Raw genomic sequence first — 22,813 nt, 5'->3', positions numbered from 1 at the left:
GATGTAGTTCAGAAAGAAGTCCTGATTTTTTTCCAAAGAAAACGCAACTGAAAGGTTCTTTATTTGTTCTTAGTTTGGAATTTGCTTGTACTTCCCAGCATGGGAGAAATTTATTCCATCTTTTACCCTGCTCCCTTCCCCCCAGGAAGATCTGCAAAGGAATTCTTTTCTAAGTGGCACATGTTTGTTTGTTCCTTATCCTTTCCTCCCTCTTCCTAACTCTTGTTCTTTCTCTCTCCACACACAACAGGCACACACGTGTGTGCGCGTGAGCACACACACACACACACTTTCTATCTTTAAGGAAATTAATTAAAGATAAGTTATCATTGGTCAGGTATTTCTAGTCTTGCTTTACTTTGGAGAAACAATGAAAATGTGGGATCCTGTGTGTATGGACAAGCCAGAGCCACTCCTTTTCTTAATTGGTCTCCTGACTGTGTGTGTGTGTGTGTGTGTGTGTGTGTGTGTGTGTGTGTGTGTGTGTGTGTGTGTTGGAGAAGGCTCTGAATTCCAGGCTGTTACCTCCCTAAGAAGAGTTATAAACCCTCTTGAGGAAACAGTCAAGGTCAAGTTTTATCAGACAGAAATATCTAAGAACATGTAGTACAGATAAGGACTGATATGAATCTATTCTCTAGATGCAGTATCCACCCTGTGGCCACCAATACAATACAATGGGGTAGTCCATGAACCAAGAAGCCACTGTTTCTACCATGAAGAGATTCAGTGAGCACCAGTTTGGCAATTTCCTCTAGTCTATCATTTCCTTCCTTCCTTCCTTCCTTCTTTCTTTCTTCTCCTTCCTTCCTTCCTTCCTTCCTTCCTTCCTTCCTTCCTTCCTTCCTTCCTTCCTTCCTTCCTTCCTCTTTTTATCACCCCCCCCCCCACAGTCCTAGGGCTTGAACTCAGGGCCTGGGCACTATCCCTGAGCTTCTTTTGCTCAAGGCTAGCACTCTATGACTTGAGTCACTTCTGTTTATGTGGTACTAAGGAATTGAACCCAGGGTTTCATGCATGATAGGCAAGCACTCTGCCACAAAGCCATGTTCTCTTATCCATAAGATTGTGTTTCCAGTTCAGCAGTTTAAGTCACAAAGATATAGACTAAAAAAGCTGTTCACATCATAACCCAAGAAGGATAGCAAACCAGGTGGCCCAAATGTTCCAGCTGGGACAAGATTAAACTTTGTGTCCCAGTGGAGAGAACTCTACTGGTAACCTGGCCTCTGCTTGTGCTGCTTCTATTGCCAACCAGATAAGTGACTCTGGGCTTAGTTTCCTCTTTTAAAATCTAGAGTTTGGGGCCAGGGGTGTGGCTCAATGGTACAGCACCTGAACTTCCTAGAACTGGTGCTTCAGACCAACAGTAATCCTAGTTATTAAGGAGTCTAGGAACTGGTGGATCATAGTTCAAGGACAGCCCAGTATAAGAGTTTGGCTAGATGGGGCTGGGAAGGTGGCTCAGTGGTAGAGCACTTGCCTTGCATGCATGAGGCCCTGAGTTCAATTCCTCAGCACCACATAAGCAAAAAGAAAAAAAAGCCAGAAGTGGTGCTGTGGCTCAAGTAGTAGAGCCTTAGCCTTGAGCTGAAGAGCTGACGGACAGCGCCCAGGCCCAGAGTTTAGGCCCCACAACTGGACCGCCCCCCCCCCCAAAAAAAAAGGGTTTGGCTAGAATCCATCTCCAAAATAACTAGTAAAAAGCAGGGCTAAGCCAGGCACCGGTGACTCACACCTGTAATCCTAACTACTCAGGAGGCTGAGGTCTGAGGATTGCGGTTTAAAGCTAGCCCTAGCAGGAAAGTCTATGAGACTCTTATCTCCAATTAACCACCAGAAAACCAGAAGTGGAACTATAGCTCAAGTGGTAGAGCGCTAGCCTTGACCTGAAGAGCTGAGGGACAGTGCCCAGGCCCAGAGTTCAAGCCCCATGACTGACAAAAAAAAAAAAAAAGCAAGACTGAAGGTACAGCTCAAGTGGTAGAGGATCATACTGGCAATTGTGAGGCCTTGAAATCAGACCTCAGTACCACAAAAAGAAAAACAAAATCAAAAGCATCCTGGGGTTTAATTGAACTCCATTTCAACTCTGTACTAGCTCCAAGCTTCCTGGGCCTTCCAGAGGAAGTAGAGAGGCTTATCATAGCTTATCAGAGCAAGAGTCAGTCTGTTACCAGAAGTGCCTGAAAATATCTTTCTGGCCCAAACAATAGTGAGTTCTTTTGCTCTGTATGTATTAGGGACTACCATGTTCTGGCCAGAAGATTGCTTCTTTTTCTCTCATGCTTTTGCTACCCTACCCCAATCTTTCAAGCACTTGAGAGAGCCCTGCTTTGGGTATATTTGACTTTGAAACTGATCATAAAGTTCAAATTAAACTCCTCTACCATACTTCCCCACTTCTGCCCAAACTTACAAAGGAACAGTGGTACCCCTATGGGGCCTTTCCAGAAACACAGGTACCACAGACCCAAGGGTGTACCCCAAAAAATCCAGAAAGAATCATCTCACATGCATCGCACCTTTGGTCCTTTCCTTAGTTCTGCAAGTCCTGAAATGAGACGTGAGGTGGGGGTCTAGGATTATATCTCCTCCCACTCCAAACCCTCAGCCTTCTCTGTGTTCCACAGTCTATATAAGGAAGACAGGAAGCACAAAGAACAAGGGAAAAGAAGAATCCATCTGAAGGCTAAAAGGTGACATCCCCTGCCTCCGCCCAGATGTTGTGTTTCCAGCTCTTGCCTTTCTTCTTCTTTTCTTTTCTTTTTTGTTGTTGTTGCCAGTCCTGGGGCTTGAACTCAGGGCCTGGGCACTGTCCCTGAGCTTCTTTTTCAAGACTAGCACTCCACCACTCAAGCCATACCACCACTTCTGACTTTTTCTGTTTATGTGATACTGAGGAATCAAACCCAGGGCTTCATGCTTGCTAGGTAAGCACTCTATCACTAAGCTACATTCCCAGCCACTTCTTCTTATTTTAGACACTGGCCATTTCTAGGATGACCTGAGCATTCACTGTTCCCTGAGCCCTTGGCTAAGGAAGCTGAGTTGATTCATGTGTATTGTACACAATCAGGAGGTCACTACAGCCTGGCTAAAAAGAGAGAGAGAGAGAGAGAGGCTATTCTAGCTACTCAGGACACTGAGATCTGAGGACTGTGGTTCAAAGTAAAGAAAGTCTGTGAGATTCTTCTCTCAATTAACCACCAAAATGCCAGAATTGGAGCTGTGACTCAAGTGATAAGAGTGCTAGACTGGACCAAAAAAACTCAGTTGAGGAAGTGACAGAGGATGATGTTCTAGGATTTGTTTATTGTGGTACCTGAACTGTTGACATCCAAGATTCATAGGAAATTCTGTCTAAACTTAAACACTGGATTCCACCTCCAGTCCAAAGGGGAACTAAAGAAAAATTTTCTACTTTGACTGGGCACTGGTGGCTCACGCCTATTACTCTAGCTAGTCAGAAGGCTGAGATATGAGGATTGTGGTTTGAAGCCAGCCTGAGCAGGAAAGTTTGTAAGACTCTTTTTCTCCAACTACCACCAGAAAACTGGAAGAGGTACTCAAAATGGTAGAGTGCTAGCCTTGCTCAGGGACAGTGCCCAGGCTCCAACTTCAAACCCCAATACCAACTTAAAAAAATTACATTTCTCCCTCTTGCAATTTGGGAGTAATAACAAAAGTATGGCTTAGAGCCTTATCATTCATCCCTTCCTTTCTCCCAGCAACATCTTTCTTCTCACCTTTCTATCCATTAGGCTGCAAAGAGTGTGTTTTAAATTCCAATTTTGGATCAACACTTAATCAAACTGGAGGATTTGAAGAGTTTTAATTACTAGTGATAACCATGCAACTTTATGCCTTTAAAAATCAATACATAAGCTGGGCACTGGTGGCTCACGCCTGTGATCCTAGCTATTCAGGAGGCTGAGATCTAAGGATTGCAGCCAGCCCCTGCAAGAACATCCATGAGACTCTTATCTCCAATTAGCCACAAGAAAACTAGACGTGGCTCTGTGGCTAGCCTTGAATTGAAGAGCTCAGGGACAGTGCTTAGGCCCAGAATTCAAGCCCCACAATCAGCTCCCTTACCCTCCCCCCGCAAAAAAATCAATACATAGAGCAAATTGACTTTTTCACATTCTGCCACTGGGGGTTAAGAACTGTGGGAATGTTTTGGAGACATGGGGGTGATTGCTGACCCCTGACTTGCCTTTGGATGTCAGACCCTGGGTCCAGTCCTCAGTGCAATTGTCATAGGAGTCTGGTGGGAAATTTTCTCTCTAGAAATGTACCATTTTTTACCTATTCCTATTAAGGTACACACACACACACACACACACACACACACACACACACACACATATACATACACACATACACACACACACACAGAGAGAAGGAAATAGTCTTTAATTCATGAAGTTACTATGATCAACCTTTGCTCTCTTCTCACAGATGCTTCCCTTTTGAGTTGGGAGATTATCAGTCTCTACTTGTTCTGTAAACTCACTAAGCCAAATTTACAATACATACATGCTCACCTCCATCACTGAATGATGGTTATATTGCTTTAAAGCCACTTTCCATCCAAGATCTTTGAGCCAAATATGTTTTGTATCACTAGGTTCTCTTTCCTTGTACCTCCTCCTTCTTTATTGTGTCTAGTTGGCACTGTCTAGTTTGACCCAGTTCCCTAAAGAGACACTAAAGCTGCCTGCCTGGTCTCAGAGGGAGAGGTGCTGTGCAGGGTAGGGAGTGGGAGGTTGGGAATCATGTGCTGCTTGGAGATCTGAGCAAAGAGTTAAGTACATCTGCTGCTTTGCTACGAGTTTTTAGAAAACTGAGACTGAGGACAGCAGTCTCAAACACTCTCACTTCCAGGATTACCAACTTGGCATTTAGACTCATTGGAGGCAGCTAAGTACTGATTTTGCCCAAGATATGTCACAGAACACCTGTTAACAGCCATTAAGAAGCCAGAGAGCTCAGTTTTCTACTAGGAAGAAAGTCCAACTCAGAAACACTCAGACCCTCCTGGAAATTGTTTTGAGCCCATTTCAGCACGAGTTCAAGAATGAGATTCACTTCCTGATCCAGTGCCAGCTGAATGCTTTGCTTTGACTGCTTGCACCTCTAGTGCTTATGTAACAGCCTCTGGTTTACACAGGTAGGTATACACACACACATGTGCACACACACATTAGAATATTTTTCTCTTAAAACCAGTTCAACTTGTTTTTATGTAACAGACCTCACTCCTATAGGGATCACACAAATGATGTTAGACACAGTAGAAAGCAAGAACATCCAAGAAGCCTTGAGCAGTCTAGCTTCTGAAAGGAAGCACCCTGGTATATTCAAAAGACCACATCTGCCCGGTACCAGTGGCTAACACTTGTAATCCTAGCTACTCAGGAGGCTGAGAGCTGAGGATTATAGTTTGAAGCCAGCCCATGAGACTTCTATCTCCAATTAATCACCAGAAGACCAGAAATGGTACTGCTCAAAGTGGTAGAGTGCCATCCTTGAACAATAGAGTTCAGGGACAGTGTCCAGGCCCAGAGTTCAAGCCCTAGGACCAGAAAAACAAAAACAAACTAACAAAAAGACCCTATATCTTAGGGAGGCAGGACACTTGTCTTACCAGGAATACTGGGACAAGCAACTTGACTGCTTTGAGTCTCTGTTTTTCTAAGAAAACAGAGAAAATCTCACTTATACCTCTTATATGTGGAGAAAGGGTATACATGGTACTTTGAGCTTTGTGGTTGTTTTAAAGGGCATTTATGGAGCTAATGATTTGGAAATGACAGGGGCCCTGGGTACCAGACTGCCCTCCCATGTCTTTGGATCTCTGACCGCCTCAAGACTGGCTAATTCCAAAGGGTATGACTTACCTGACCATGTGGACTTGGGCTAATCATTGCCTCTAAGGGGACCTTCATGCAATCACTTATTGTTGTGGTCTGGTCCCAGAGCTCAGTCCATTCCAGGGAGGATGTCAAGAAAAGAGAAGTTGAGGGGCTAGGAATATGGCTTAGAGGTAGAGTGCTTGCTTAGCATGCATAAAGCCCTGGGTTCCATTCCTCAGTATCACATACACAGAAAAAGCCAGAAGTGGTGCTGTGGCTCAATTGGTAGAGTGCTAACCTTGAACAAAAGAAGCTCAGGGACCGTGCCCAGGCCCTGAGTTCAAGGAAAAAAAAAAAAAAGAATGGGAGGGGAAAGAAAAATATTCCCTCTGTTCCCCACATATCCCATTACCTTCTCACCACTCAATCTATATATGCAGGCAAACCTAGTTGTTTTTAACCTGTCTGCCTCTGTGAGAATCAAGAGAGCAAGAGTCCCAGTGGCCACAGTGCCTGTTCCTGTGCCCACTCTTGCTCCCTCAAATCTGCCTCTGGGGCATTGATTTTTATTAGATAAGTAGTAAAAGCAGTTTTGATGTATGCAGGTTTCTGCCAGATAGATTTGTTTTCTATTCCCACAGGCTCCTAAGGATATAATACTTTGCAAAAAATCATCACTTTTAATTGTTCTCAGTTTTTGATTGTTTAATTCTTTACTGCCAATTGCTTGCTTTCCCTCAAAATAGACTAATTAACCTACCTTTAAAATTATACACACTCATAAATAATATATACATACACATATATACAAATATATATATACACATATGCATGTGTGTGTGTGTGCTTGCCATGCACTAGTGGCTCAAGCCTGTAATCCTAGCTATTTAGGAGGCTGAGATCTAAGGATCCTGATTTGAAGTCTGCCTGAGCAAGAAAGTCTGTGAGACTCTTATCTCCAGTTAACCACCAAAAAAAGCTGGAAATAAAGCTCTATCTCAACTGGTAAGAGTGTTGGGGCTGGGAAGGTGGCTCAGTGGTAGAGCGCTTGCCTTGCATGCATGAGGCCCTGGATTCGATTCCTCAGCACCACATAAGCAAAAAGAAAAAAGCCTGAAGTGGCGCTGTGGCTCAAGTGGTAGAGTGCTAGCCTTGAGCTGAAGAGCTGAGGGACAGCGCCCAGGCCCAGAGTTCAGGCCCCACGACCGGACCCAACAAAAAAAAAACCCCAAAAAACAAAATCAACTGATAGAGTGTTAGTTTTGAGCAAAAAAAGTTCAGGGATAGCACCCAGGTTCAGAGTTCAAGCCCCAGGACTGGTGCATACACACACACACCCTTAAATGATTGAATCTGACTTCTTCCTACCCTGTCTTTACACACACACATACACCCTTAAATGATTGAATCTGACTTCTTCCTACCCTGTCTTTAACTGAAGTCTGGTGCCTTAATAGGCTGTTTCTTTGTTTGTAAGAGCTGAGGAGTAAGGGGTAAAGAAATGTAATTTATTTTTTAATTTTTTGGTCCTGGGGGCTTGAACTCTGGACCTGGGTGCTATTTCTGAGCTCTTCAGCTCAAGGCGAGTGCTCTACCACTTGAGCACCCAGTTCAAAAAGAAAGGTAATCTTTACATGACTTTTCTAACTGTAACCCCTCTGTACATCACCTTTATAATAACAATTTAAAAAATTAAAACTTAAAAAAAAAAAAGCTAGCGGGGCTCCGGTGGCTCATACCTGTAATCCTAGCTACTCCGGAGGCTGGGATCTGAGGATTGCCATTTAAAGCCAGCCTGGGCAGCAAAGTCTGTGAGACTCTTATCTCCAGTTAACCACCAGAAAACCGGAAGTGTGCTGTGGTTCAAGTGATAGAGTGCTTGCCTTGAGCTGAAGAGCTCAGAGACAGCGCCCAGGCCCAGAGTTCAAGCCCCATGCCAAACAACAACAACAACAAAAAAGCTGAAGGCTGGGAAGGTGGCTCAGTGGTAGAGCACTTGCCTTGCATGCCTGAGGCCCTGGGTTCGATTCCTCAGCACCACATAAGCAAAAAGAAAAAAGCCAGAAGTGGCACTGTGGCTCAAGTGGTAGAGTGCTAGCCTTGAGCTGAATAGCTGAGGGACAGTGCCCAGGCCCAGAGTTCAGGCCCCACGACCGGACAGAAAAACAAAACAAAAAAAAGCTGAGGTGTAGTCTTTGAGCATCAAGTCCATTACAGGCAAGGGTACATTCTCAAAATCCAGGACCACTCTGGACTAAAATAGTGTTTTCACTCCATAAGATGTGAATTGAGCCAGACATAGTGGCTCATGCCTTTTATCCTAGCTACTCTGGTGGCTGAGATCTGAAAATTATGGTTTGAAGCCAGCTAGAGCAGGAAAGTCAATGAGACTCCAATTAGCCACCAAAAGTGTAGCTGTGCTCAGATGGTAGAGTGCTAGACCTGAAGGAAATCTAGAGCTTTCTATGTCCAGGTACATTGTCTTTCCCATAGGACAAGGAATGAGGGTTTGGGTTGTTTTTTGTTTTTTTTTTTCTTAAATAATCCTTTAGGTTTCTTTCTTATTCCAACATAATAAAGAAAAACCTTATTTGGCTTCTAAAAGGAGCTTTTTTTTTTTTTGGTTAGTCTTGGGGCTTAAATTCTGGGTCTGGGCGCTGTCCCTCAGCTCTTCAGCTCAAGGCTAGCGCTCTACCACTTGAGCCACAGCGCCACTTTCAGTTTTCTAGTGGTTAATTGGAGATAAGAGTCTCATGGACTTTCCTGCCCAAGCTGGCTTTGAATAGCAATCCTCAGATCTCAGCCTCCTAAGTAGCTAGGATTACAGGCATGAGCCCAGCTTTTAGTAACAGCTTTTTTATCTCTTTCAACAGAATCTTTTTTAACATGGATATGGAAGACTGCAATGGCCGCTCCTATATGTCTGGTATGCCTTCTGTGTGTTCCATTTGGACGGGCCTGGGAGCAGACACTGTCCTGTGGGGCAGAGCAGAGAGCCTTCATCTGAGGCACAACACCTCTACGTGATTAAATGTCAGTCATAGAGATAACATTCTTGCTTGGTAGCACTTGATAGTATCATGCAATTCTTTTGTGATTTGTTTGTATGGTTTTGGTGCTGGTCCGGGGGCTTGAACTCAGGGCTTGGGCATTGTCTCTGAACTTTCTTTGCTCAAAGCTAGCACTCTACCACTTGAGCCACAGCTCCTTTTCTAACTTGGTGGTGGTAAATTAGAGATAAGACTCCGGTGGATTTTCCTGTCCTGGCTGGCTTCTTACTCTGAGTCTCAGATCTCAAGTCTCCTGAGTAGCTTAAGATTGCAGGTATGAACCTTTTGTGATTTTTAAACTATCTCTAAATAGTGATTCTCTTCCCCAGAGTGCTTGGGGCACAGGGAAGAGGGAAAGGAATAGAAGGGGAGTACAAATGGGCCTATGAGGGACAATTTGAAGCAAATAGATAGAAGGAAGATGTGGTTCTTCTTCCTGTGCTCTGAAGACACCAGTCAAACATGGAATTCTGCCCCTTCCAAATAGAGAATAGAATAGTATTTCAAACCTCTAAGCCTGCAGGGACCTGGAGAGTATATGAACAAACAAAGCTGGCTAGGACAGACGGTAGACGAGAACAGGAGGGACTGTCACGAACTGGAGAACCACGTCCTATCTCAAGGACTAACAGTCAGTGTGTGCAGGTCAGTGTCTCATAAGGATGTGAATCCTCCAACTTTTCATGAAAAATCAGAAATCTGAATTTTTATTTGAAATAACTCCATTTTAAAATAATGACTTAAGGGCTGGGAATGTGGCTTACTGGTAGAGTGCTTGCCTAGCATGCATGAAGTCTTGGGTTCAATTTCTCAGTACTACATAAACAGAAAAAGCCAGAAGTGCTGTGGCTCAAGTGGTAGAGTGTTAGCCTCAAGCAAAAGAAGCTTGGGACAGTGTCCAGGCCCTGAGTTCAAGCCCTAGGACTGGCAAAAAAAAAAAAAGACAACATTTTTTTTTTTTTAAATGTTCCATGAGCTGGGCACTGGTGGCTCACACCTGTAATCCTAGCTACTCAGGGGGCTGAGATCTGAGGATTGCAGTTCAAAGCCAGCCTGGACAGGAAAGTCCATGAGACTCTTCAATAAACCACCAGAAAACCAGAAGTGGTACTGTGGCTCAAGTGGTAGAGTGCTAGCCTTGAGCTGAAGAGCTTAGAGACAGTGCCCAGGCCCAGAGTTTAAGTCCCACAACTAGGGGAGGGGTGGAATGCTCCATGAGGCAAGTCAAACTTACATATGGGCTGAATTCTGCCAGTGAACTACCAATTTGCATCCTTTGAAGATAAGGAGAATCAATCCAGTTCTCAGGCTCCCTCATCTTTTTCTACTATATTAGCATGTTACAGCTTTTCACACCTGTCAAATAATCTTACAGAGACAGAACAGGTCATTATTACAGTATGAATGCTTTTAAAGATATCCAAGTAGCTGGGTGCCAGTGGCTCATGCCTGTATTACTAGCTACTCAGGAGGCTGAGATCTGAGCCCAATCAGAAAGTCCCATGAGACTCTAGGTTTTTTTTTTTTTTTTTTGGTCAGTCGTGGGGCCTCAACTCTGGGGGCTTGGGCGCTGTCTTTCAGCTCTTCACCTCAAGACTAGTGCTCTACCACTTGAGCCACAGCACCACTTCTAGCTTTTTTCTTTTTTGCTTCTGTGGTGCTGAGGAATCGAACCTAGGGCCTCATGCATGCAAGGCAAGCACTCTACCACTGAGCCACCTTCCCAGCCCTCCCCATGAGACTCTTAACTCCAATTAACCACCAGAAAAACAGAAGTGGCACTAAGGCTCAAGTGGTACAGCGCTAGCCTTGAGCAAAAAGAGCTCAGGGACAGTACCAAGGCCCCAAGTTCAAGGCCCATGACCAAATATATATAGGTGTGTGTGTGTGTATATGTGTGTCTTCAAGTAATCAGGTTTAATAAGGTAAAAAGAAATAAAGTCCTTTATCCAGTTTGTTCTCTGAGAGTACAGGAAAGGACCAAAAGTAGAGTTAGCCTTAAGATGGAAAAACCCAATAGAATGTCAAGGCAACAAATGACTATTAGAGATTAGGGAAGACAGAATTGGTTTTTGATGTGATCTGTAATCATATAAGAAATCTAAGTGAGGGGGCTGGGAAGGTGGCTCACTGGTAGAGCACTTGCTTTGCATGCTCGAGGCCCTGGGTTCGATTCCTCAGCACCACATAAGAAAAAAACCGGAAGTGGCGCTGTGGCTCAAGTGGTAGAGCGCTAGCCTTGAGCTGAAGAGCTGAGGGACAGTGCCCAGGCCCAGAGTTCAGGCCCCACGACTGGACCCAAAAAAAAAAAAAAAAAAAGAAAGAAATCTAAGTGAAAGCTGAGTGCCGGTGGCTCACACCTTAATCCTAGCTACTCAGGTGGCTGAGACGTGGGGGAACACAGTTCAAAGCCAGCTAGGAGAGAAAAGTCCACCAGATTCCATCTCCAATTAACCAGCAAAAAGCTAGGCTAGAAGCATAGCTCAGGTGGTAGAGCGCCAGCCATGAGCAAAAATAAGTATGAGCAAAAGTAAACCAAGCAAGTGTGATATCCCTGAGTTGAAGCCCAGGTACTGTTCAAAAACAGAAAAAAGGGCTGGGAAGGTAGCTCAGTGGTAGAGTGCTTGCCTCGCATGCAAGAGGCCCTGGGTTCGATTCCTCAGCACCATATAAACAGAAAAAGCCAGAAGTGTTGCTGTGGCTCAAGTGGTAGAGCACTAGCCTTGAGCTGAAGAGCTGAGGGACAGTGCCCAGGCCCAGAGTTCAAGCCCCACAACCAACAAAAAAACAAAACAAAAGGGGCTGGGAAGGTGGCTCAGTGGTAGAGCACTTGCCTTGCATGCTCGAGGCCCTGGGTTCGATTCCTCAGCACCACATAAGAAAAAAGCCGGAAGTGGCACTGTGGCTCAAGTGGTAGAGCGCTAGCCTTGAGCTGAAGAGCTGAGGGACAGCACCCAGGCCCAGAGTTCAGGCCCCACTACCGGACCCCAAAAAAAAAAAACAAAAAAAAAACACACAAACAAAAACAGAAAAAGAAAAATCAAAAGTGGTATGGAATTGACCTGAATGAAGTATGTGTGTGTGTGTGTGTGCGCACACACGCACGCACGTGTGCATGTGCACATGCTATGCATAGACTTTCTGGCAGGCTTCAAACCTACTCTCAGCTTCCTGAATAGCTAGGATTACAGTCATGAGCCACTGGCCCCCAATCCTGAAGTATATATTTTTACTCTAAAGTGGGACTGATGAAGGAATTTTTGGCACACAATGAAGGAGAACAGATGAGACACACACGAGAATCTCTGGCAACACTTGGATAACGTACACTAAGTGGTTGACTCTGACCCCTTTCTCATCTAAGGAGGGAAGGAATTGGATTGGGTACAGGTGTTCAGTACCTGTCACATGCTGTACAGAATAACAGAGACAAGGTGGGCTGCTTCAATTGAAACCTTATTGGAATTAAGTCATGGCACTTCTGAGGAACCAGCTGGTCTTCCTACCTCCTGCCCAGGTTAAGCTTATTCACTGTTGACCAACAACACCTAGGATCCTGCTTTAGAGATGGATATTATCCTGTGCTTTTCATAAGGTAGACAAATAAGAAAGGAAGGTGGTTAGGGAACTATCCTATACACTTTTCAGCAGTGTCTTTGGGGAATACTGGATACTAGCAGAAAACTTCTAAGGCTATTAGATTTACTGTGCTGTGAAACCAAGTGTACCTGCTTATAGCAAGTTGTAGACTGAAAATAGAGGCCTCAAACTCCTTACCCTTGTTTTAGAATTCTAGATGTCAGCAGCTACCTTACAGCAAGCAGGAAAGAGCAAGTCAAGGCAGAGCTAACCTTAGCTCTGAAGAGTGCCCCCTGCAGGGCTGGGCAGGGCTGGGCAGGACTGAGAGAGTTTGCTGGAGAAGCATCTGAGGGTCCATCACTGACCAGCCTCTCCTGTGCTGATAGGGAAGCAGAGGGATGGGCCCCATGTACAGCCCTTCTAAGGTACCCATAGCCCCTTCTCAGCTCCCACTGCAGTTCCCTGCCTCCATGCCAGGCGGCCTTCCCTCATCTCAACACCTGATGAAGGAGATAGATTTCCTATCCTTGAAAGTGATTTTACCACTTGGCAGAGCCTACTTCAGAAAGGCCATTTCTTGTTTCCTCTCCCCTTCTCTTCCTAAAGACACAGATCATACCCATTTGTAGAAAAAAAAAAAGGGAGTCTATTAATTTATAGAACAGATCTACACACACACACACACACACACACACTTCTATATTTCAAGGGAAATGGAATTGCTCAAACCTGGCTCAGGCAGTTAATTGACTGAGCAGAGCTCTTTCCAAGTATTTTGGAGCTGTGAAATGTTTAAGAGAACCTTAGGAGAAAAGGATCCAGGGGTAGGCAGCCCAAAGTTTCATGGCCCCTCCCACCTCCAAATTCTTGGAATCAGAAAATGTAGTCATCCGAAGTAGGTCAGCTCAGCAGTCAGCAGCTCCTCTGGAAGCGAAGGGAGCAGAGGCCTTGTCCTGATAGAGGGCAAATTCATCCAGGGCTGTCGCTGCTGGAGCCCCAGGGACACCCAAGGGAGGGAAGGTGGGGAGACCAGACAGGCCTTTTTTCTTGAGATCGGTGGCCCTGAATGATACTACACCAGGATGGGCCCTCTCCCTGCTGGGAAAGGGGGCTTTCAGTCCCCTGACCTAAAGAGGAGGAAGGGAAAAGGGAATGTGGTGCCTGAATTAGCTGGGGGAGGGGCTTGCTGCCAATCCAAGAGCCTTGAAGCTGCCCCATGTCCTGGGCCCCATGACCTCTGGGGCCTTGGCTTCCCGAGCTGGCAGAGGATTGGGCCTTCGCTGGGCGCCCCCCTTCTCCCTCCTACCACAGGCCCATCCATCTCTCTCTCTCTCTTTCTCTTTTTCTCTCTCTCTCTCACACACACATATACACACACATACACACACTTCTCAAGCATTTGTTGTGCAGTTCCTCTTTGTCTGCTGGGCAGGAGGGCAAAGGCATCCGCCTGGCCCTCCCTGTGCACCCCCCAGCCCCCACCCCCTGCACTCACTGTCTTGGGGATGCTGTAGCCTAGCACCCACCCTCCCCACCATACACATTTTCTCCTGCCCCCTCCCCAAGAACATCCAAGCGTGTTCTCCTCTCTCTCTTTTCTCCCTGAGACACACACACACACACACACACACGCACACACACTCCCTCTCAACACACATACAACCCTGGGCTGAGCTGTTCTTGCTGGCTGCAGCCGTGGGCCCCTGCTCACCGTGCCGCCACCACCACCACCACTACCACCGCCGCCGCCGCCGCTGCTGCTGCTGCTGCTGCTGCTGCTGCTGCCTGCGAAATGACGGCGGTTCCCCTCACTTCCAGGAATCCACGCTTCCTGGAAGGTGAGTGGCTGGGCTCACCCCTGCCTGCCACCGAGACGCAGACATGCACACACCACCCGCACTCCCTCGCCGTCTCCAAGGCGGCGGCCGCGTTCGCACCCCAGGGTCTCACCGGCAAGGGAAGGATAATGTAAGTTCAGGCAGAAGGCGGCCAGTGGAAGGGGGGGAAGGGGGTGCTGGGGCTTAGGGAGCCAATTCAGTAACAACTCCCGAGCCCGAGGAGAAGGAGAGGATGGGGGGGGGGGGGGGGCTGTGTGTGTGTGTGTGTGTGTGTGTGTAGTGTGTGTGTGGCGGGGGAGGGGGCGTTCCTCCTTCCACTTGCTGGAGGATGGGAAAGGGTGTTTGGTGTTGCTAAGCAAAGACTTGGACAGTGGGAGCTGGTGGTGACATCTTGATTAGGCCGTGGGGAGAGAGGTAGAGCTGCCTGGGGGGGTGAAAATGCTGAAACAGGCCTGGGTGGGAATGGGTAGTGGGGAGAATTGAGGGGAAGGAAAGAGGAGCCTTGACAGCAAATGCCTCAGCCTGGCACCCAGATCTGAGGGTCCTCAGCCTCCTCCCCACAATAGAGCCGAGGATGGGCGTCTTTCTTTGCTCTGATACCCACTATTCCCTGCTAGCAGGCTAGCAAGCATCCTCCCTGCCACCTGGAGCCCATGGTCAAGAAGGGAAAGCAATGAGGACGAGGGCCCCTGGCAGAGAGGTGCAGAGGCTCACGCCCCAGCTGGCAGCTATTCCTAGAGGCAGCCACTACTCTCTGAAGGGATCGAGGAAGGGCGGCAAGAGCAGAGGGCTAGTCTCCTTTCACATGTGAGACACATTTGGCTCCAACACTTCTTCCCCGTTCCTCCCCTCCTGCTTTTTTGCCCTTTGCCCACCTTCTTCTAGTTTCCTCTGGTAGAAACCTCAAGGATTTTTAGCTTGGCTCTTTTGGGGATTTGGCTAATCTATGATGACTTTGACCAAGAAAATGTCTCTGAGACCTGAGAGCAGCCTACATTCTTAGCTTTGACGGTCTGGAATTCCTTGGAAGTCCCAGACATTTGAAATTCCCTCACTGGGGTTTCTGGGGGCTGAGAGAGGAACTGCTAAATTTCCTACATCTGACTCTAGTCCCATTCACATCTCTGGCTAGAAGTCAAAATCCCTAGAGCCCCACAAAGGATTTTCTGCCCCCCCCACACACACAGAGACACGGTTCTTATGGTTTTAGTCCCATGATAGTAGACTTGAGCCTGTTTTCCCTCTTACCTTTATTCTAGGGAGGTCAAAAGCATCAAAGAGCCTCTGGAATTACTGGTGTGCCTCGAGGCTCCTGCTTTCTCAACCTGTCTGCAGGCCTTAATTGGGAGAGCCACAAAGGATGCTTTCCTCTCAGTGTCCCCAAGTATCCCTTGAAGGCTATTTTCCCCCAGATATTGAACCCCTGGACCCCCAAGGCAGCCTTAGCCCTAGTAAGCTGGGACCAGGGATACATTCCCAGGCAGCTCATTCATCCTTTTAGGATCAAGGCCTCAGCACCTGACACAGATCCCTGTTCTTCCCCCTTTACTCACATCAAGTGATTGGAGCAAGTCAGCATTAATGTTTGAAAAGAAATAGGAAGATGCCCTTTTCAGCCCTTCTCACCTTAGTAAACCCTACACTTAATTGCAAGGGCATATTTCACAGTTGGGTCTGAGTCTACAAGTCTTAACCCACAATTCTGAAATGCTCATTTCATGATATATACGTGTGGTTCTGATTTCAGGCAACTTTCTTAAAAAATCATGGCTCACCTAAAGAGCACAGCTGGGGAAACGCAGATTCAAGCCATAAGGCTTTTTCTATAGATTGTGAACAAATTTCTTCAGGCTTTAATGGGATAGTATGGGGGAAATGGGACTTTAGGACAGGATATGAATGGGAAATGGTCCCAAAGTCCTGAGTGGTTGTTTTCTTCCCACTGACCAAAGCTGGAGAGGGATCCCTCAGGAGGGTGTGTTCCGGATTTCTTGCCTCAGGCCCAAGACTCCAACCATTTTATAATGGAATCTTTATTTTGTGAAAGTAAGTATGTGCATAGCTTGGCAATTGGGTAAAATACTAATAGGTGGACTTTAGGGATGAATTTTAGGATCTCTGTCTATCTGTCTTTCTCTCTCTCTTTCTCTCTGTCTTCCATATGTAGGCTTGTGTATACACATTCATGCATGTCCATGTTAGATTGTATAGCAGGCTGTGAGTGTGTTTATCTCAGTAGATATGTTGTCTTTATGTGTCTCTACATATGTGATCTGAGTCTTTGTGTGTGTTTATCAACATGTATTTTTATCTCACGCATATATATGTGCAGAAGATTGTGGGGAGGAGGGGTTTGTTTTAAAGGCATTCATTTTCAGGCATGTTATCTGATTTTTACAAATATTATGCTCTCACAAATGCATTTTTCCAAAACATTTGTCAACAAATTTAAATGAATATGTTGAGGATAATTTTTTTTACCTAATGCTTCAAAGAACACCAAATAATAAATAATAAGTATGTAATTAGAATCAGATTAGCTAAGAGGCTAGTGTCTAGAGTACTCAAATTTTTTTGCTGGACTTAAAAAGACTAATGGGATCAACTCTCCTCCAGGAGAGTTACAAGCTGTAAGTGATGGTTAAGGACATGAGCACTTACTGTCTGTGATCCAGCCCCAGCTTCATCGCTACCAGCTGAGAGGAACATAGTTTCTTTTGTGTTTCTTCATCTGAAAAGTTGACATAGTATTAGCACCTATATCCTAGGATTGTTGTGGAGATAATTTATTTCAAGAGCATACATTAATGTCTGGCACATAATATGCACACGGTGAACATTAGCCACTACCATTGTTACTAGAGCTTTCATTCAGTTCAGAGACAGTTCGAGATTCCCTCCCAACAGACGCTGAAGCTGGTATTGGGGAGTCCAGAGAAGAGCAGCAGGGAAGAAGTGTGTGTCCTGGACCATGGCCTCCTCAGGCCCCTATTCTTCTCTCTGCCCTGGCCTGCCCAACACCAGTCTGCTTCCTGCAGACGTCAGGCAGTGATGCTCTTCCCCTCAGGCCTAAATAAAGTTGGGTAGGCGAGGCCCAACCATTAAGTTAACGGAAGGCAGCACCTGACACCAGGCTGGTGGGGACATAAGGTATGGTACCCAGCGTGTGACACTGCCTTATATATGGCTGTAGAATAAATGCTTGTAAGATTTTAACTGATTTTTTTTTTAAAGATTAGGCTATAGACTGTAGATAGTGCAGCCCCAGTTTTACCTGCCCTTTCGTTCTCTCCTCTAAGGTAGCGGGGACTCATCTCTGGAGAAGGAGTTCCTTGGGGCCCCAGTGGGCCCCTCAGTGAGCACCCCCAACAGCCAGCACTCTTCTCCCAGCCGCTCACTCAGTGGTAAGTACCACAGCCTCCTGTCTGGCATTAGGCACCCCCATTTTTGCTGGGTTCTCAATTCACCTTCTGCTGGCAACCATTTCCTCATGGTCTCTTCCCTCCGTTTTCCTACCCAGAGTCTCTGAAAACATGAAGGAATCCAGCATCCAGGCTTTCCTGGCTTCTGGAAAGAGAGCCAATACTTACCAGACTAGAGTAGGACTATGAGGATGGGTGGCATTCAGCCTTTATAGGCTCCCAAAGAGAAATTCTGTTGCCAAAGAAGCAGGTCGGTACGAATGATCATTAGGTAGAAATAGGTAGGAAACAGAGAGTAGAAGTACCTCCTATCTCCCCACAATCCTTCTGCTGCCCAGGCAGGGTTCCCCTGACCGCCCTTCCCCAGCTGGCCCTAGATCTGTGACATTCTCTAAATGATTGGAATAACCAAGAATGTAGGTCAGAGCTACAGCCAAAACCTTCTCCTCAATGGCTCCTCCCTTTCCTTGTATACCCCTAAGATTTGAACAGAGATGGCTAGAGGGTCCAGTCTTATGGGTTAGAAGGAGGATCGTGTAAGCCATGCCTGTCTTCCAGTTTTGCTCTGTCTTTGGCCTGTTGTCCCCTTTCAGCCTTCCTAGAACTGTTTTCCCGCCACTGTTACTTGCTGGCTTCCTGCCCAGGGCCAAGCCAAACATCTTTCTTAATGACAAGAGAGTGAAAGAAAAGGCTCCCCTAAGTGGCCTCCTCTCCCCAGTGTCAGAAGACAACTTTTTTTCCCTTGGTACCTATTTGCCTGGTAGGTGAGAGAGAAGGAAAGGTTATTTCAGGTTCTAGTAGGATTCTGGTATATTACTGAGGGAAACTAGGGTACTGGCCCCTTCTAAGGGCCTGTATGTCTTAGGGTCTAGAGACACGGTTGTAGGGCTTGAGGAGTGGCATTCTGGCCTGGGATGGGTTCCCTCTTGGTTTGTCTCTGTTCTAAACCTCATGCCCACTTCCAGCCAACTCCATCAAGGTGGAGATGTACAGCGATGAGGAGTCAAGCAGATTGCTGGGACCAGACGAACGGCTCCTGGAAAAGGATGACAGCGTGATTGTGGAAGACTCACTATCTGAGCCCCTGGGCTACTGTGATGGGAGTGGGCCGGAGCCTCACTCCCCGGGTGGCATCCGGCTGCCCAACGGCAAGCTCAAGTGTGACGTGTGCGGCATGGTCTGTATCGGACCTAATGTGCTCATGGTGCACAAGCGCAGTCACACTGGTGAGTAAGCCAGAGTGGTACAGGGAGGAGGCCAGGGGGAGGGCTGGCAGGCGGAAGCAGTGCTGGCAAAATAGCAGTTAGACAGCTAGAGGAGGCCATGTTGGAGTGTCCTCAAATATGGAAGGGTATCACCCCCCCCCAATTTTTTTTTTATTTGATCATTCATGGGTCTTGAACTCTGGGCCTGGGCGCTATCCCTGAGCTCTTCAGCTCAAGGCTAGCACTCTACCACTTGAGCCACAGCACCACTCCGGTTTTCTGAGTGGTTTATTGGAGGTAAGAGTCTCACAGGCTTTCCTCCCCGGGCTGGCTTTGAATCTCAGTCCTCAGATCTCAGCCACCTGAGTAGCTAGGATTATAGGTGTGAGCCATGGGCACACGGCCCAAATATTTTCTTGCTGACAAAAAAAAACAAAGGAAGGTTAAACACCTGTACCTCAGGATTCATTCCTATGTGTGTGCCACATTCCTCCACAGTGTTCAGAGAACTTCCCCCCGGCTGGAGCTAGGTCCAGCTGTCCCTGCTCCTCATACCCAGTCCTCTAGGACCTGTGCTTCCACTTGCAGGTGAGAGGCCTTTCCATTGCAACCAGTGTGGCGCTTCCTTCACCCAGAAAGGGAACCTGCTGCGCCACATCAAGCTGCACTCTGGGGAAAAGCCCTTCAAATGTCCCTTCTGCAACTATGCTTGCCGCCGGCGTGATGCCCTCACTGGCCACCTCCGCACACACTCAGGTCAGTGATCAGCAGAAGGAGAGAGAGTGGGACCCTGGGACACCCAGTAAATAGAGCTCCCAGGGCAGTCACAGGGTCTGTCACAAAGGTGATGCCCACAGGTTATGTTCACAGGGCATTTAGGGCACTGTGTCTCTAAGCCCTCTTTGGAGCATTAGGGCCCAGGAAGAATTTAGGGGACTTCTTGCTCAGGCATTTTACTGCAGTACTTTACAACATGAAGCAAAGGTGCCATTCTTTTTTTTGGGGGGTGGGGGGAAGGAGTGGTCCTGGGGATTGAACCCAGGGCCTGGGCAATGTCCCTGAGCTTTTTAGTCCAAGGCTAGTGGTCTACCATTTTGAGCCACAGTGCCACTTCCATTTTCTGGTGGTTAATTGGAGATAAGAGTCTCACAGACTTTCCAGCCCCAGCTGGCTTCCAATCATGGTCCTCAGATCTCAGCCTTCTGAGTAGCTAGAATTGTAGGCATGAACCACCAACCCAGCATGGGCAACAATCTTGGCTTTGCCCACCCACCTCGTGCCAATGCTGGAGCTTGACTTCAGAACTTTGAACTCCCTCAGCTTTCTTGCTCATAGCTGGCACTCTATCACTTGAGCCATACTTCCATTCAGAATTTTTTGCTGTTTATTTTGGATATAGGATCCTTTGGGCTATTCTGTCCAGGCTGGCTTCAAACTACAATCCTCAGATCTTGGCCTCCTAGTTAGCTAGGTTTATAGACACCTCCCTCCTCTCCTCCCCACTTTTGCCTTGAAAATATGATGATTCAAGAGCCATCTGTATCCTGTCTCCTCCCCATTTCTGAGCCCATTAAAAGGTCCTCTTCCCACTCTCATTCATCCCACCCCCATCAGCATCATTACCACGTCCCACCCCACAGAACTAGGGGTCTTGAGAAACCATAGTCTGACTCCTGTGCCACTTCTTACTGGTTCCCAAACTAGGAAAAATGGGGCTGGGAAGGTGGCTCAGTGGTAGAGCGCTTGCCTTGCATGCATGAGGCCCTGGGTTCGATTCCTCAGCACCACATAAGCAAAAAGAAAAAAGCCGGAAGTGGCGGGTGTGGCTCAAGTGGTAGAGTGCTAGTCTTGAGCTGAAGAGCTGAGGGACAGCGCCCAGGCCCAGAGTTCAGGCCCCACGACCGGACCCAAAAACAAACAAAAAAAACTAGGAAAAATGGAACCTAGGTCCTCCAAACTGCAAGAGCATCCCACTTCTTTTCTTGATCACAAGAGGGTGTCACTTTTGCAGAGGCAGGAGCAAACCCAGACAGCACCTAGGGTTCAGTACTTGGAACTGAGGGAACTGGATTGGCAAGGCTTTCTAGCCTGCCCAATCATGACTGTTTGAACCAATTATCTGTCATAATCAATTGGACAAATAGTACTTGTGAAGCATTTTACTAAGTTTTGGGCTTTTTGCTTGGACTTGGGAATAGACCAGGAGCTGAACTGGCAGGAAAGCAGGAGCTCAACATTGACAAAGGCAGGAAGAGGAGAAGAGGGGAAAGAACCAGTAAGGCCTGTCTTCAGAAACTTTCCTCATTATTTTTCTCTTTTCTTCAGTTCTTCTGGGCCAAGACTTAAAGAGACAGAGCAATCATTTCACTTTCTTCTCTTCCTTCCTTCCTTCCTTCCTTCCTTCCTTCCTTCCTTCCTTCCTTCCTTCCTTCCTTCCTTCCTTCCTCCCTTCCTCCCTTCCTCCCTTCCTTCCTTTTTGTCAGTCACGGGGCTTGAACTCAGGGCCTAGGTGCTGTCCCTGAGCTTTTCTTTTGCCCAAGGCTAGCACTCTACCACTTGAGCTACAGCTTCAAATCTGGCTTTTTGGTGGTTAATTGGAGTTAAGAGTTTCATGGACTTTCCTGCCTGGGCTGGCTTTGAATTGTGCTCCTTAGATCTCAATCTCCTGCTGTTATTTCTTGTTTTGTTTTTGTTTGTCTGTTTGTTTTGAGGGTCCTGGGGCTTGAATTCAGGGCCTGAACTTTGTCCCTGAGCCTCTCTATGCTGTGCTCAAGGCTAGCTCTACTACTTGAGCCACAGCACCACTTCTGGCTTTTTGTAGTTAGTTGGAGATAAGAGTCTCAGTGATTTTCCTCCCCACCTGGCTTTAAATAGTGATTCACAGATCTTAGCCTTCGCCAGGTGTGAGCCACCATTGGCCAGCTTTTTTTTTTTTTTTGGTGGTGGTAATGGAGTTTTAACTCAGGGCCTTACATATGCTAGGCAGGTAGGCATTCTATTGGTAAGCTACACTTTCCAGCCTTTCCTCCCCCTCCCCCACTCCCCACATTGAGACCAGGGTCTTGCTTTTCCCTGGATGAGTACCTTAGCCACAATTGGCCTACTTTAGACTTCCTGTTATACCTGGGATGACAGGTACATGTCACTACACCTAGCTTCTTCCATTGGGATGGAGTCTCATGGACTTTCCTTCCTCTGCTGGCCTGAAATGGGGATCCTCCCCTATTTCAGCCTCCCGTGAAGCCGGGATGACAGATGTGTGCTACTGTGCCTAACTAGCGGTTCAAAAAGCATTCTCACGGTATAGCTTGGCTGGCCTTGAACTTAAGTCCTCCTGATATTAGCCTCTCAAGTAGAGGGGATTGTAGTGAGCCATGAATACCTGACTTCTCTTTTCTTTCATTCTTTTACTCTTCGCAGAATTTTTCTTGCCTAATTAGCACAAGGCAATGAGTTTAAGCCCCAGTACCACCACAAAAGAAAAAAGCAAAAAGACAGTTTCTTGTAGGGGTGGTCCTTCTGGGGCTATCTTGGCAGAAAGCCAGGAAAAAAGAAAATCAACGGTAAAACCAGACTAGAGATGTAGGTAAAAATACAAATAAAGGTCATTGAAAACGGCCCCTCCCTGCATGGCAGATCGCAGGGCTCTTGTTTCTGTCACTCTAGCCCACCAATTTCCCCCAAATCAAAGCAGAGAGCTCGTAAGCAAAAAAATCCCCTTGTCTGATAAACAACATTTTTACCCACCTGCCACATGGAAAGGTTAAACCACAGTCGGGGGCCCCACACTCTGAGATCCTAGGGTGGGGCTTGCTTGCCTGTCAGGGTCAATCCCCTACAAAGTCCCTAGGCCCTCAT

At 46.8% G+C, this 22,813-nt stretch overlaps 1 protein-coding gene across 2 annotated transcripts in view; it reads left to right on the top strand.

Moving 5' to 3' along the window:
* Positions 1 to 671: 671 nt before the first annotated feature.
* Positions 672 to 22,813, top strand: part of Ikzf4 (IKAROS family zinc finger 4) — a 26,636-nt gene continuing 4,494 nt past the window's right edge. The window contains exons 1-6 of one of the 2 annotated variants that reach the window (XM_042698909.1): positions 672 to 729; positions 2,634 to 2,699; positions 8,735 to 8,787; positions 17,628 to 17,732; positions 18,716 to 18,976; positions 19,544 to 19,711. In XM_042698909.1, coding sequence (XP_042554843.1) covers positions 8,748 to 8,787; positions 17,628 to 17,732; positions 18,716 to 18,976; positions 19,544 to 19,711 — 574 coding nt within the window. In that variant the 5' untranslated portion in view covers positions 672 to 729; positions 2,634 to 2,699; positions 8,735 to 8,747. Of the gene's footprint in view, positions 730 to 2,633; positions 2,700 to 8,734; positions 8,788 to 14,371; positions 14,459 to 16,280; positions 16,375 to 17,627; positions 17,733 to 18,715; positions 18,977 to 19,543; positions 19,712 to 22,813 lie in introns of those variants that run through there. The other variant, XM_042698910.1, reaches the window with a different exon arrangement.

The sequence above is a fragment of the Dipodomys spectabilis genome, unplaced genomic scaffold (assembly GCF_019054845.1).
Source record: "Dipodomys spectabilis isolate Male_0828 unplaced genomic scaffold, ASM1905484v1 ptg000234l, whole genome shotgun sequence".
Classification (NCBI taxonomy): domain Eukaryota; kingdom Metazoa; phylum Chordata; class Mammalia; order Rodentia; family Heteromyidae; genus Dipodomys; species Dipodomys spectabilis.
The sequence above is the reverse complement of the archived record's forward strand: the minus strand, read 5'-3'. Positions and strand labels throughout refer to the sequence as shown.